The 16,418-nt window shown below is 38.9% G+C and overlaps 1 protein-coding gene across 3 annotated transcripts in view; it reads left to right on the top strand.

Annotated features, from left to right (window-relative positions):
• The window catches only part of pds5b (PDS5 cohesin associated factor B), a 261,787-nt gene extending 257,446 nt beyond the window's left edge, over positions 1 to 4,341 (top strand). For all 3 annotated transcript variants that reach the window (XM_068033499.1, XM_068033498.1, XM_068033500.1), the window contains exons 34-35: positions 2,133 to 2,292; positions 2,830 to 4,341. In XM_068033499.1, the coding sequence (XP_067889600.1) occupies positions 2,133 to 2,292; positions 2,830 to 2,865 (196 nt within the window). In that variant the 3' untranslated portion in view covers positions 2,866 to 4,341. The remainder of the gene's footprint in view (positions 1 to 2,132; positions 2,293 to 2,829) is intronic.
• Positions 4,342 to 16,418: the final 12,077 nt, after the last annotated feature.

Here is a 16,418-nt window from a genome sequence, read left to right as displayed (position 1 = left end):
GATGGTGGATAAACAATACTGAAAGAAGCAGACTGTTGCTTTATTTTTTTTTTTTTCAAATTTCACCTGCTATGTGGTTACTATGTTGAATATGGTCCAACACTAGCCTCCTGCCTAAATCTAGTTTGTGGGTTCTGAGGGTTTTGAGAGGTTGTCAGTATCATTGACAGTAAATTTGGCTTCCATCCTGTCATCTGGCCAATCCAAGGCATTGCCCAGAACTTCAGGTTACATTTTAGTGTTTAGGTATCAACATCTTGGAACAAGACAAGGTTTAAAAAAAAAATGTTTAATATTGTCTTATTCTTTTATAGTATTGTCTTAGAATGTTTACTACTTTGTGTCATAACTTTTTGTTTTAAAATTTGGTGATGTTGAAGTGCTTTCCTTTACCAGGAAATGTAAATTGGAATAAACTGTGTTCTTGTTTTTGTTTTATATAATTAGTAAAGCTACCTCTAGTGCACTTTCTGCATAAGCAGACACTGGTACTTGCCATAAGTGTTCTAGGACCTCCCTCCTTCTAAGTCATTATAAATATAGTAAAATGTTAGGACCCCAGTGCAAATTGCTGGTGGATACTACTGTCAGATCATGCTGATTCGAGTACATACCCAATATCTCCACTCTGTCTACTTCTAACCAATTCCCTACCCATGTCAATAGGTTGCTTCTGATTCCATGCATTTTTATTTTCGTTAATTGTCTCCTGTTTGGAACCTTATCGAGTGCTGTCTGCAAGTGCATATAAATAATAACCATACAAGCTCCCTTATCTATAATGTTAGTAACCTCAAAAAATTCAACAAGGTTAGTTAGACATAACTTATTTGCTACTAATCCATGTTGGCTGTCTCTGATCAGCTCAGATCTGTCCAGATCAGGATTGTCCAACATATGGCCTGCGGGCCAGGATCCGGCCCGCCAAAGGTTTTCATCTGGCTTGCGGATGTATTTCAGGGATGAGAAATTTGCCAACGTTGTCGTCTTTCAGACCGGCTTGTTTAAAAAAAAAAACCGCAAGTCATTTTCATAGCTGACATTGGGAACAGCAGTTTCTGAACTTCGGGCAGACTCAGGGTTTTCCGGCAGGTTCCAACTTTTTTTTTTTAAAAAGGCTGCTGGAAAACCCTGAGTCTGTCTGAAGTTGGGAAACCACTGTCCTGACGTCCACACCTGTCAGCTGTGAAACTCAGCGCAATTTTTCAAAAAAACTGACCAACCATTCCCGCTCCCTGCAACTGTCAGAGAGAGAGCAGGTGTGGGGGGGGGAACAGAGCAAGAGAGAGGGGGGTTTCTGGGGGGGGAGGAAATGGAGAGATGCTTAGTAACTGTGTCCCAAATAACATTCTAATAATTTTCCGCTACAAATGTTGGAGTAACAGGTCTGCAGGCTTTCAGCTTTGACTTTTTGTGCTCCTCAGGATTTTGGCACTAGGAAAGAGGGAATGTGGAATGTTTGTCCACCTTTTGCTACCCATTATACCTATCGAGCACTGCTAAAGCAGGTGTATTATTGTCCGATACAAAGCAAATATATTTTTATTTTGCCCTGAATGTATCGTTTGACATCAGCCTCAGAAGAATATAGCATACTACTCTAGTGTGAAACTTCAGATTCCCAAAATGGGCATCCTTGTGGCTGAATTATGGACATTTTTCTACAGTAGAGGTGTGGTCTCCAGGCCATGGGCTGAGACTATTAAAGTTTATGGCAGAGAGGGGACACTTCTATTCCTTCATTGAATTGGATGCACATTTGGATTCTAAAAGTTGTAGCACTAAGTCTTTGGATCTAAAACTTGGATGTTTCCCTGCTTTGATAATCCCATTCCACACCATGTTTAAAGAATTAAAGTGAATGACAACATACTAAAAGGTGGGTGTCTTCACATATTACAGTTTTCCTTACACTAAACCGTGGTGTTGAATTAAATCTGTCAGAAATAGTTGGATACTTAAATGCTAGTGCAAAATATAAATTTGAAAATCACTAACCACATTCATATCAGTGCAACATTTATTTCACCATGAGAAGTATCATTCTGGGCTTCTCATAGCATTTTGCTTTTATTTTCTGAATAATTAGTGCAACAGTGAAAATATGTTCCTCACTTGTCTTTGTTTTGTAGCCGTGGAGGGCGTTCAAGACGAGCTGCCAGTGGAGAAGAAGATTCATCTGCAGAGATGGATTCTCATCATGATAGTTCATTGGAGAACATGGATATTTCCCAGGAAGGTTCAGTGGATGGAGTGAACGCAGAAGAGGAGAATGAATTAAGTACACTGAGGGTATGGTTGTTTGTTGGGATGTACGTGTGTGTTAATCTACTACTCTTGTTACAAATTTTGGTTGGGGTATTATGATTGGTATCTATTCACAGTTCTGGTAGTAACTATTATGCAACTTTTAAATAAGAATGAAATACAAAAGTAAAAGAAGCTACCAACACATTTTTGAAGTTCTTCTGTTTTCCCACTTATTGCATTTTTATCCCTATTGTTTGCCAGACTGTCAAATGTGTCTATAAGCTAGATGTAGGAGATCACCTGTTTTACTTTTAATAAATACATGATATGATCTAAAATATTGATCTTAACTGATAATTGATCTTGTATTGCTCCTTTTCAAAACAATTACATTTTAATGAATGGGCACTTTGTTTGCATCAGTGTTTGTTCATCATTTATCCAAAGCTCTACAAAACCAAACCTAGAGATTATATTTATAATGCTTAACACTTCATGAAAATTGCAACTGAAATGTTGTTTCAAGCATTATTCTTACAAAAAAAGTAATTATTTCCTACCCTATTCTGTGTCTAACAGGTGCGACGCAAGCCCAACAAGAGAGAAAGAAGATGAAGAGTAAATATTTTCTGATGTTGGCATTAGAGCTTGGTAATTGTACTGCAAAGCTCAAGGCTAAAGGACACTGTCTAACAAACTGGCTGTTAAAGAAAGCATCTTGTATCTATTACCCATGCATTTGCAGTCCCAAGGTCACAAGCTTTTGGCAAACACATCAAGTCATAAATTGTGGGTTGTCGTGCATTGTGATGTGTGCTGACTACAATGTACTGGCTTTACAGAGAGATTAAAATAAATGAAATTGTAAATATTTTTATTATGTTTTGATTGAAAATGTGCTTGTATAGCTTTTAAATTACAGCTTTAAATCACCAACACAACCGTGTATTAAATGTGTAGGTGAAGAAAGTTGGTTACAATGAACATTGACAACTTAAGCAATACTTGTTCATAATTGTATCTTCTGTGGCATTTTACCTTCAAGAAAGGTCTGGTTCACAGAAAGAACAAATACATTATTGCATTTTCCTGCAGCACATTCTTCTGTGGTTAGATTTGTTGGAAAGTCACCTTTTTCTAAATCCCTTTAGTGTTTGATTATATATACTTGTTTCTGTAACCTGCTTTACTGCTTCTGCTTTCCACCACTGAAGATGTTGGACAGGAAGTCCTCATTTGTATAAAATGTGAAGTCAGCTAAAAATGCTTGTGGCATTTTACTTGTCAGTATTGATGCCAGAACCGTCTAGGCTTTTAGATAAAATTGGAAAAATAAAAGGGTTTTAGTTAAAATATTTTAATACTGATGGTGTATTAGGCATTCAAATTGTACACCTCACTCTAGTTACCTCCCCTGTTAAATTTGTAATAATCTACTGTATCAATAAAATTCTGTAACTGAGCTTGCCTTGTTATAGTGGAAAAAAAAGTTTGTGTATTTTGAAGGATAACCCTCCCTAAGTTATGGTTCCTAAAAGTTAGATCATGTGAAAGTTGTTCATTGTGGTATGTGATTGAGAAAAGGAGCCTCTCTACATTGTAACAACCGTTCTGTTCTGCTTGAAATGCACTTGACATATCGTTAAAAATGCCTGCAATAATATTTCGTATTTTCCTTGTTGATTTTTATTTCTGTATTGTCAATCTGTACCAAAATTTGGGTTTAATCAGATTAAAATTATTTTGTTTTACAAAGATAGCTATTTGAGTCACTGGAGAGAAATTCTCAGTTGTAGTGAAATTTTGCTCAAGTCTTAAACTGCACATAGTCAATGTAGGCTGCTAGAAATTCGTTACAGGTTTTGATTTACCTAGGTATAGTTCAACCATTTAAAAAGTTTCTAGTATTCATTATTTCTTTGTTGACGTAATAAAGCAGACAACACATTGTATAGCACCAGTTACAATATGCAAATTTGTCAGATTTAAAAATTGCCTGCACAGAAAATAAGTCAATGTTGAGGTTTAGCGTTCTAGCTCTAGTGTTTTGAATTAGCACTGTCATTATCAATAAACTGTAGTTGTGGCTTTTTTGTGCTGACTGTTCCCATTTTATTTTGAACATGTTGCTAATTTGACCTGGTGCCAAATTGAGTTCGTCTGTCTAGCACAATTTAAATGTAGGCTGCTTGAGAAAAGATTAACAGCACTGACGCTTCTAAATGCATGCTTAAAACGGTAAGGTTATCTGTTTACCTGTAATTTTAATGAACCACCACTAACGCCGTACAATATAACCTGTAGAATTAGCAAGGTTCTAATACTAAATATTTAGTGAAACCAAAGGAATCACTGCATGAACATCTGAGTTTCTAAAGTAGACTTCTGTAAAGCTATCTGAACCACTGCACTGATGCTCTTTTATTTAATTTTCTTTTTTAATGCAAAAGCTGAAAATATAAAGTTGGGGCTTCTGCTGCGGAAGCTTTTATATGTACTGCATTGCTCTTGCCATCTTGTACCTTGCTCATCACTAAAACGGATATCTCTCGATGTGAGTATTGCTGCTTTATACTGTCATAAGTAGGAATGGGCAACACTTAAATGTTCTGCTCTTTTAGAAAGTTATTGTATATAAATGAATGCACCTCAGATAAAGGTTATTGGCTGTGAAGCATTTTGGGACATCCAGAAAACATCATAAGGCATGATGTAAATGCAAGTTTGTTCTTTAATACAAAAACAAAATACTGTGGATGCTGGAAATCTGAAATAAAGACAGAAAATGCTGAAAATACAAGGAAGTTAACTTTTCAGGTCTGTGACCTTTTGTTAACAAGTCTGGCAGCATCTGTGGAGAGTTGAGTATTTCTGACATTTTCAGTTTTTGTTTGTTTCTTTCCTCCTTTTACCAAAAATGGTTAAGTCAACTTGAGATTTGTAATTGTTGTATCAAAATCTACCTAGGCATATTTAACTATGGATTTTCTTGCTGAATGTGATGACGTAACATCTTTTAATATACTTTTTGTATAAAAAGTACAAAATGATACCATCGTTAGCCTGCTTCAACTTTTGCTAGCTGATAGTGTAATGTGAAAACATTGTTTTCTGTTATGCTAGGAAAAGCAGGCACTTGGTTCTATTTCATGCAAATGATCTGATTGTTCCTGACAAAGAAGGGCCACTATGCAATGGTAAATAAGCATTTGTGGAAAATAAATAAACTATATGTTATGTTTGTATAAATGGGAATTTTAAAACGTTACCAGTAGTAGGATTTAATACAGCGCTTCTCAAATGAGTGCTGCACAGTTCATCCTGTGCAAATCTGGAAATCCTTTATGGGTATAAGATGGTGTCTTCAGTACACTATGAAAATATCAATCTAGAGTTCCACAGTAAATTCAAATAATTTTTTATTGAGAAACTAATGGGGGCGGGCCAAATTCCACATGTAGGACACTGCAAAGATTAAAAACTGAATAGAAAATTTAAAAGGCTGGTTGAATTAGGAAATGTGATTGAGGAGACCAAGGTGTAAGCTATTCAGCTGTTGCATAGGGAAATGATGAGTGTGTGTGTGTGCACGCGCTAAGGAAATACAGTATGAAGGAAGCTAATGAATATTATCAGAGAAGGATTGGATGTAGTGGAATGATAGTGATGGAAGAAGGATATAAAAATGCAAGAGAAACCTATCCCCAGGCAACCTCTTGAGTTGATACAAAAAGTTATCAACTGTGGAATGAATCGAGAGGACTGGAGGAGGATGTATGACATGAATGCTTAGAAGAAATGACTTGGAGTTAGGGAGCTAAATGTTAAAGTGTGGGGAGAGGAATGGTTTAAAAATTTTATTTTCATCATTATACAGCACAACTGCAACCTAATGCAAAATACTGTGGAAATCTGAAATAAAAACAAAATGCTGGGAATACTCAGCAGGTCTGGCAGCATCTGTGGGGAGAGAGAAACAGTTAACATTTCACGTTTGTGACCTTTCATCCGAAGTATTGCTGCTGCTCTGATGAAAAGTCACAGACCTAAAACATTAACTTTGTTTCTCTCTCCCTACAGATACAGCCACATCTGCTGAGTATTTCCAGCATATTGTGTTTTTATTACAACTGCAACCTACTTCAATCTTGATCACCCTTAGTTTAAGGAAATAGGTTCTTTTGTGGAATACAGCCCAGTATCTCATTTACTTGGTTTATTATTAATTATATTTAGATATGATGAGCACTAGGTCTCAACTTGCTACTTGGCAAGTTCTATCCCACTTGTGCAGTATACATACCTCCCCTATTTTTTTATTAGCTTTTGTTCTATATTCAGCTTCATTTGCCATGAATCAATTGAAATGCAAACTCTGTTGAAGGCTTTGTAGAATTTTGTCTGTTGTTTGAGTACTTACAATTACTTAAGTACTAAATAATGCATAATGCAGTTCTTGCATCTGTCTTTCTTGATGGGCCTGGACAGATTATAATAAAATCAGATAGATTGAAGAAGTTAAGATGGTTTTCTTTGGAGAAGAGAAAGCTGAGAAGTGATTTGATAGAGGTATTCAAAATCATGAGGGGTCTGGACAGAGTTGATGGGGAGAAACTGTATCCACTCGTGTGAGAATCGAGAACAAGAAGGCACAGATTTAAAGTAATGGATAAGAGAAGCAAAAGCAACCTGAGGAAGAGCTTTTTCACCCAACGAGTGGTTAAGGTCTAGAATGTGCTACCTGAGAGTGTGGTGGTGGCAGGTTCAATTGAAGCATTCAAAAGGGAATTAGACTGTGGTATGAAAAGGAAGAATGTGCAGGGTTACGGGGATTGGCACTAAGTGAACTGCTTTTTCAGAGAGCCGGTGCAGACACAATGGGCCGAATGGCTCCTGTGCAGTAACAATTCGGTGATGCTGTGACTTCAATTTTTATGCTATCTTCTCAGCATATATGTTAAAACGTGGCATCATGCAAGAAAACTTCATTACCAAAACCAGTCCTTTACCAAACTTATTTTGCATGTCGTCTTGTGGGGTCTTTCCAGTAATCAAAGGTCGTTGTTACATAATTGATTCTACTCTAGCTACTTTCTGGATTCCATGATATTTATACTGTCAACTGGTGTGCGCATCATTGTAAACAAAATGTCTTTAAAGTGTATTTTTTTCATTCTCTCCAAAGATGAGCCAGTTGAACACTTGGTGAGATGAGACTTGATGGGAACTGTAAGCTGCTTTATTTCCCACCAAATGAATACTGAAAATCTATTATTTCCATCAATACAATGCTATTTGACTTCTTTAAATGAACACGCTACACTGTCACTTCATTGTGTCGTCCTTTTTGGAATAATTCTATATTCTGTCCCAACATCTTGGGCTGGACAGCCCCTCCCTCAGTCTCATATCCGTTTCTTCTTCCACCCCTTGACTGCGTGACTGCTTACACAGCTTCCTATTACCAGACTCCAGAGTTTTGCAACAGGATAGATATGAGATGTGTTTTCCCAATTCCTGAGACTGGCTAACAAATTGCTACTATTTGCAGTCTATCTGGAAACATCAAAGCTAGCATCTTAACTTCCCACCATCTCACACGCCCCTTTTATTATTTTGAAGAATACATCATGCTTTCAAACATTCCACTTAATGTCCTGTATTTTGTGGTCAGCAGTGAAACAATGGCATTAGCCGTTGACCTCGATGAAAGCGGCTCCCAAAGCTCTAGCAGTAAGGTAATTTGATTGACTTAAGATAGAAGCTAAAATAAAGAAACTTTAAAAAAAACTTTAAAATGGAGTATTTGATTATAGAGAAATTTGACGTTCCTCAAATATAAATTTAGCTTTTCAGGGTCAGTGAGGATGTTTAGCAGTAATTATGAAGTTAGTACTGCTGTTAAAAGCCCGGTTACCCTCATGCAACAAGGTACAACTTTTTCAAAGGTTTTTACAAAAGAATGGAAGTTCTTGTCAGTTCATAGATTTCTCATTGATTGCAGTCTGGGGAGACCTTAACAGTGCACCCTCTGGAGAAGTGTCAAATCGCTGACAGCAACTTCTGGATTTCAACGCTCTTCTGTGCATGTGTGAAGTCCAGAAATTGCGGTCTGTTCCAGTGGAGTAATGACTGTGAATGCTGAGTTTCACCATCAATTACCACTGTAAAATCTAAGCCTAAGCCAATTCCCGCTCTTTTTTTTCCATATCCTTTTAAATTTTTGTTTTTCAAATAGTCATTCAATTCCCTTTTAAAAGATATTATAGGTATTTCTTCCACTACTGCTTCTAGTGGGACATTCCTAGGTCCTAACCACCTTCTGATTTGAAATAATATATAACTGCTGAAAATAGAGGTATGTTGTTGAAGCTTTTCATCGGGACAATCCACAAGATTACCAATGTAAGGGAAGTAATGACTTTACTGTATGAGAAGAGAGTGCTGATTAGTTGGCAGGTGAATTCTGATTATATTTTTAATATATATACATTTTCCCAACATCTCCCTTTTATCTCCCATTTGTTCTTTTGGTGATGATCTTAAATATATGCACTCTGGTTACTGACTCTCCAACTGGTGGAAAGTTTTTCTTGACATACCTCATCAAATTTGCTAATAACTTGAAACAGCTGCCTTAAATCCTTTCTTAAACATTGGTTCTGATGAAAAGAGACCAAGTTTTTTAAAAAAAATCTCTTCACAATTAAACACTCTGCCCTGTTATAATTTTTAGTGGATCACTTCTGCAACCACTCCATGTTTTGACTTCTTTGCTGAAGTAGGATACCTTTTTAAAGGAAAACTTACTAATGACTTACTTCTCAAATCAGTAATGTTCTTAAACCTTGAAGTCAGGTGTTATAGGTTAATGAAGTAACATGCAAAGTAATATCTGAACATACACATTAAAGGCCATACTTAGAACTGGACCTAATAGTTTGAATGGGGATCCAAATGGTTCTGAGTTGAGTATCTTAGGCCTTTAAGAATACAAATGCTAATTACAAACTGGCAATTTTCATACAGTTCTCTCACCCCTCAATGTGGCAATTCTGCATTAATCACAAGTTTAAATATAACTCAATATAAAAGAATTTAATTGACACCCCTTATTTTCCTTGTTAAGCAAGCTCTTTTTCTGTTGGGCTAACAAGTATAACTCATTACTTTATTCTCGATAGTTTTACTCCGGCTACATTTAACTGCTGTTCTACCAAGTGAAAGCTTTTTATAAGTCTGTCTTTGATTCTGTATTATTGGTACCAATGAATAATGTTTTTCTTTGCTGAACTAACTTTTTCACACTGTTACCAAATGATTGAAGTTCTGTGAAATTTTAGGAACCAATCTGCAAAGGCATTTACTTAAGTCTGTTATTACTCCATCCTGAAATTGACCATTGATGCAGGATCAGTGGTGGTTTAATTTGATTTATACTTCCCTGTTTAGCAGGCTAAAGGTTAATATACAATATAAAGAGAATTCAATGGCAGTATTTCATTGTTAGACTTCAGGAAAGTCTGATTATCCTTTGCCTACATTGTTTAAAAATGGACACAATTGTGCAGCTGCAGCCTAACCAGTGAGCGTCTAGGTTTAATATTCCCTTTGCTTCTTTAATATATCTATAAAATCTGCAATTCCATATTTGTTTAAACAAATAACATGTTTTTTGACAGTTAAAGATTTCTGTATCTGAACTCCAAGCTTCAACTCCTCTACCCCTTTTTAAAAGGTTTTGTATTTTACACCAATAACATCTTGCATTTATATAGCATCTTTAATGAATAGAATCAACCCATTTTACTTCATGCATGTGTAGAGACCCTTTCTTCCTCCCAATATGGATTACCTTAACATTTCTGCACAATATATTTCATCTGACATCTGTCTGCCAAGCTAATGTCTTTGTTCTCCTGAAATTACTTCTCTTCATAATTAACCATGCTCCTTATTTTTGTACTGCCTCCTTTGTACAAGACACAATCAATTATTTAAATGTATATAAAAAAATAGGTATATGTTTACTTGAGTGATGTTCCAACACTATCCCAATGAGGGTGCCATTTTTTACCCCCCCCCCCCCCAGTCCAATTAAATGAAGAACAGATGTTGTTCATTGTTTTAAATATTCTACATTATGAACATCAATTTTTACTTACTGATGGGTTGACAAACTGCAGGGTTTAAATGGTGATAAAGACAGAAAATATAAATCAAATAATTAATGATTTTAGCATCCAATTTTGTCTTGTGCTGAAACAGCAGGTGGCATTGTAACATTCTGATGTACTTTGCATAATAAATGATTCAACAAAATTAAAACATAAAATACACTTTCACTGTTAAATGTTTTTGGTCCAGATCTGATTAAATGGCCCTTATCTGCTGTAATGCTGTTTTTTTGTTTACCCCCTTCAAGGAGCTTTTGGAGTGACAAATTGAAGGCAAGAACTTTATCATTTAGATGTCTCAAATCAATCTCAAGTTAGCTTGGTATATTTGCAAATCTTGGTATTTTTAAGATCTTGCATATATTGTCATATATAAAAGCAAAATACTGCGGATGCTGGAAATCTGAAACAAAAACAAGAAATGCTGGATTCACTCAGCAGGTCTGGCAGCATCTGTGGAAAGAGAAGCAGAGTTAACGTTTCGGGTCAGTGACCCTTCTTCGGAAGAAGGGTCACTGACCCGAAACGTTAACTCTGCTTCTCTTTCCACAGATGCTGCCAGACCTGCTGAGTGAATCCAGCATTTCTTGTTTTTGTTTATTGTCATATATAGTTGGTTTTATATATGAATGAAATTGCTTCAAATTCCAAATGCATGGCTCCATGAGACCTTAAATTCATTTTATATCCCAGTCATTTCAGAACAATAACCGCTTTGACATACTGGGAAAGCACTGGAGGATTTTACAGATCTGCATATTATTTTGACATTTTGATGTATTTGAAATTAAGATATTATTATTTTTAAATAAGTCCAGTTGAATACTGATGATCAGACAAAAAAATGCTAAGAAATGATCTGCTTGGATCAGATTAGATCACCCACATGGGAAGGAAGATGGATACACTGAGCATCAGTAAGTTTATAACGGGAAGAAAAGCAACATCATTCTGGAGAAAAAGCTCACTTTAAAATTCACAGGAAATGAATAGCAAACCACTGATTTCTGTTCCTGATAACTTAGCTTTTTGTGTGCTGTTATATATAAAATAGCTTAAAAATACTTTTAGCTGCCTTTGTGAGTTTCTCAAGAATATGCTAGTGTTTTACTGGTGTTACCTACTTAATTCCACTTGCAAGCTGGAACGTCAGAACTATGTGTCCTGGCCTGTCGGAAGACCTTACACAAATCAACGATTCTCGGAAGACCGCCATCATTAACAACGAGCTCAGTAGATTCAATGTGGACATTGCAGCACTTCAGGAGACTCGCCTCCCCGCGAGTGGCTCTCTAGCAGAGCAAGACTACACCTTCTTCTGGCAGGGCAGGGATCCTGAAGAACCAAGACAGCATGGAGTGGGCTTCGCCATCAGAAACTCCTTGCTCAGCATGATAGAGCCTCCCTCAAATGGCTCGGAACGCATACTGTCCATCCGACTGCTCACCACCTCTGGTCCAGTACACCTACTCAGCATCTATGCTCCAACACTCTGTTCCGCACCTGAAGCTAAAGACCAGTTCTATGAACAACTCCATAACATCATTAGCAGCATCCCCAACACCGAACACCTATTCCTGCTGGGGGACTTTAATGCCAGGGTTGGGGCCGACCATGACTCATGGCCCTCCTGCCTTGGGCGCTATGGCGTTGGAAGGATGAATGAGAACGGGCAGAGACTGCTTGAGTTGTGTACCTATCATAACCTCTGCATCACCAACTCGTTCTTTCACACTAAACCCTGTCACCAGGTTTCATGGAGGCACCCAAGATCACGTCGTTGGCACCAGCTAGACCTCATTGTCACAAGGCGAGCCGCCTTAAACAGTGTTCAAATCACACGCAGCTTCCACAGTGCGGACTGCGACACCGACCACTCCCTGGTGTGCAGCAAGGTTAGACTCAGACCAAAGAAGTTGCATCATTCCAAGCAGAAGGGCCACCTGCGCATCAACACGAGCAGAATTTCTCACCCACAGCTGTTACAAAAATTTCTAAATTCACTTGTAACAGCCCTTCAAAACACTCCCACAGGGGATGCTGAGACCAAGTGGGCCCACATCAGAGACGCCATCTATGAGTCAGCTTTGACCACCTACGGCAAAAGTGCGAAGAGAAATGCAGACTGGTTTCAATCTCATAATGAAGAGCTGGAACCTGTCATAGCCGCTAAGCGCATTGCACTTTTGAACTACAAGAAAGCCCCCAGCGATTTAACATCCGCAGCACTTAAAGCAGCCAGAAGTACTGCACAAAGAACAGCTAGGCGTTGCGCAAACGACTACTGGCAACACCTATGCAGTCATATTCAGCTGGCCTCAGACACCGGAAACATCAGAGGAATGTATGATGGCATGAAGAGAGCTCTTGGGCCAACCATCAAGAAGATCACCCCCCTCAAATCTAAATCGGGGGACATAATCACTGACCAACGCAAACAGATGGACCGCTGGGTTGAGCACTACCTAGAACTGTACTCCAGGGAGAATGCTGTCACTGAGACTGCCCTCAATGCAGCCCAGCGTCTACCAGTCATGGATGAGCTGGACATACAGCCAACCAAATCGGAACTCAGTGATGCCATTGATTCCCTAGCCAGCGGAAAAGCCCCTGGGAAGGACAGCATTACCCCTGAAATAATCAAGAGTGCCAAGCCTGCTATACTCTCAGCACTACATGAACTGCTATGCCTGTGCTGGGACGAGGGAGCAGTACCCCAGGACATGCGCGATGCCAACATCATCACCCTCTATAAAAACAAAGGTGACCGCGGTGACTGCAACAACTACCGTGGAATCTCCCTGCTCAGCATAGTGGGGAAAGTCTTTGCTCGAGTCGCTCTGAACAGGCTCCAGAAGCTGGCCGAGCGCGTCTACCCTGAGGCACAGTGTGGCTTTCGTGCAGAGAGATCGACTATTGACATGCTGTTCTCCCTTCGTCAGATACAGGAGAAATGCCGTGAACAACAGCTGCCCCTCTACATTGCTTTCATTGATCTCACCAAAGCCTTTGACCTCGTCAGCAGACGTGGTCTCTTCAGACTACTAGAAAAGATCGGATGTCCACCAAAGCTACTAAGTATCATCACCTCATTCCATGACAATATGAAAGGCACAATTCAACATGGTGGCTCCTCATCAGAGCCCTTTCCTATCCTGAGTGGTGTGAAACAGGGCTGTGTTCTCGCACCCACACTTTTTGGGATTTTCTTCTCCCTGCTGCTTTCACATGCGTTCAAATCCTCTGAAGAAGGAATTTTCCTCCACACAAGATCAGGGGGCAGGTTGTTCAACCTTGCCCGTCTAAGAGCGAAGTCCAAAGTACGGAAAGTCCTCATCAGAGAACTCCTCTTTGCTGACGATGCTGCTTTAACATCTCACACTGAAGAATGCCTGCAGAGTCTCATCGACAGGTTTGCGTCTGCCTGCAATGAATTTGGCCTAACCATCAGCCTCAAGAAAACGAACATCATGGGGCAGGATGTCAGAAATGCTCCATCCATCAATATTGGCGACCACGCTCTGGAAGTGGTTCAAGAGTTCACCTACCTAGGCTCAACTATCACCAGTAACCTGTCTCTAGATGCAGAAATCAACAAGCGCATGGGTAAGGCTTCCACTGCTATGTCCAGACTGGCCAAGAGAGTGTGGGAAAATGGCGCACTGACACGGAACACAAAAGTCCGAGTGTATCAGGCCTGTGTCCTCAGTACCTTGCTCTACGGCAGCGAGGCCTGGACAACGTATGCCAGCCAAGAGCGACGTCTCAATTCATTCCATCTTCGCTGCCTTCGGAGAATACTTGGCATCAGGTGGCAGGACTATATCTCCAACACAGAAGTCCTTGAAGCGGCCAACACCCCCAGCTTATACACACTACTGAGTCAGCGGCGCTTGAGATGGCTTGGCCATGTGAGCCGCATGGAAGATGGCAGGATCCCCAAAGACACATTGTACAGCGAGCTCGCCACTGGTATCAGACCCACCGGCCGTCCATGTCTCCGTTATAAAGACGTCTGCAAACGTGACATGAAATCGTGTGACATTGATCACAAGTCGTGGGAGTCAGTTGCCAGCATTCGCCAGAGCTGGCGGGCAGCCATAAAGACAGGGCTAAATTGTGGCGAGTCGAAGAGACTTAGTAGTTGGCAGGAAAAAAGACAGAGGCGCAAGGGGAGAGCCAACTGTGCAACAGCCCCAACAAACAAATTTCTCTGCAGCACCTGTGGAAGAGCCTGTCACTCCAGAATTGGCCTTTATAGCCACTCCAGGCGCTGCTTCACAAACCACTGACCACCTCCAGGCGCGTATCCATTGTCTCTCGAGATAAGGAGGCCCAAAAGAAAATATATAAAATAGCTTAAAAATACTTTTAGCTGCCTTTGTGAGTTTCTCAAGAATATGCTAGTGTTTTACTGGTGTTACCTACTTAATTCCACTTGCCTTTTACAATGGTTTATTCAAAATTGAACATTTTTTCCAACATTATGCTGGAGCTCAAGCTATTTATAAGCTCTGAAATTAAACTGGTAGCGCTTCATGCTGTCATGGGAACAAGATGGTTACCAACCAAGTCACTGAAATGTTTTATTTATTTTTAGCCTGACAACAACTTGTATTTCCACAGCACTCCTCATGCAGGAAAGCCTCTTCAAAGCAATTTACATTGAGGAAAGCAAAACTGGAGACAGTAGACATTACTCTTTTTTTTTAAAAAAAAAGGTAGCAAAGTGATCCAGGAAACTACAGACCAGTGAGTTTGACATTCATTGTGAGTAAAAATTTGGAAGCCCTTCTTAAAGATAAGATCATGGAATATCTGGATATAAATAAATTCTTAATGGATAGCTAATGTTGGTCCATGATGGTGAGTTCTTGGCAATCTAGTTTACTGATTTTTTTTTTTAGGGTATGGAAAAGGATTTCAATATTGGTAAAACAGTGGATATGTATATAGAGATGCAGTTCCTCTGGAAAGAAATGAAGTGGGAATTGGAAATATTTTATGGGGTTAAGTATTTTGTTGATTGATCCAACCCAGAGGATAGTGATATAGGAATTCTCATTAGCCTGGGAGAATGTGACCATTGGGATCACATGTGTTTTGGGACCTCTTTTGTTTAATATCTTCATAAATGGTCCAGAATTAGGAGTCACAAACATGACACAAAGCTTAAAAAAAACCAAGAAAAGCTACAAGAGGATTTGAATATACTTGGAAATAGGGCAAACAGGTGGCAGATGAAATCCAATCTTGAAAAATGCAAAGTCACATGGGGGCAAAAAATCCAGGGGCTATTACTTAAGTGGAAGGAAAATAACGTGTATGGAAAATAAAAGATCTGGGGGTCCTAATTATTAAATTGAAGCTATTGTGACAATGCTCAGTCACAGTGTATAAAGCAAACCATATGTTGGGATATATTAAAAGCTAAATACTGAACCAAAACAATGAGGTAATAAGGTTGAACCAGGACAGTTTCCTGTAACTTTCCTGCAACTGATGGTAAACTTGTATAGAATTTACAGTACAGAAACAGGCCATTCAGCCCAACTGGTCTATGCCGGTCTTTATGCTTCACTTGAGCTGCCTCCTACCCTGCTTCATCGAGCCTCAGCCTATCCTTCTATTTCTCCTCATGTACTTATCCAGCTTTCCCTTGAATGCATCTGTTCACCTCAACTATTCCCATATGGTAGTAAGTTCCACATTCTAACCACTCTGAATAAAGAAATTCCTCCTATATTCTTTATTGAATTTGTTGGTGATTTATATTTATGACCCCTATTTTTGGATTCTCTATAGCTAGAAATTGACAGGTCTGTAGTTCTCAGATTTCTCTCTCCCTTCCTAAATAATAGTGTCATTTGCAATTTCCAGTTCAAAGGCACAGCTCCTGAATCTACAGCTTTGGAAAATGGTTGCTAATGCTTCTTCAATATTTCCCTTATTTCTTTAATACTCTGGGATGGAAACCAATGTTCCCTCTAA

This window comes from Heterodontus francisci, chromosome 6 (assembly GCF_036365525.1).
Source record: "Heterodontus francisci isolate sHetFra1 chromosome 6, sHetFra1.hap1, whole genome shotgun sequence".
Classification (NCBI taxonomy): domain Eukaryota; kingdom Metazoa; phylum Chordata; class Chondrichthyes; order Heterodontiformes; family Heterodontidae; genus Heterodontus; species Heterodontus francisci.
This window is presented reverse-complemented; position numbering and strand designations above follow the sequence as displayed.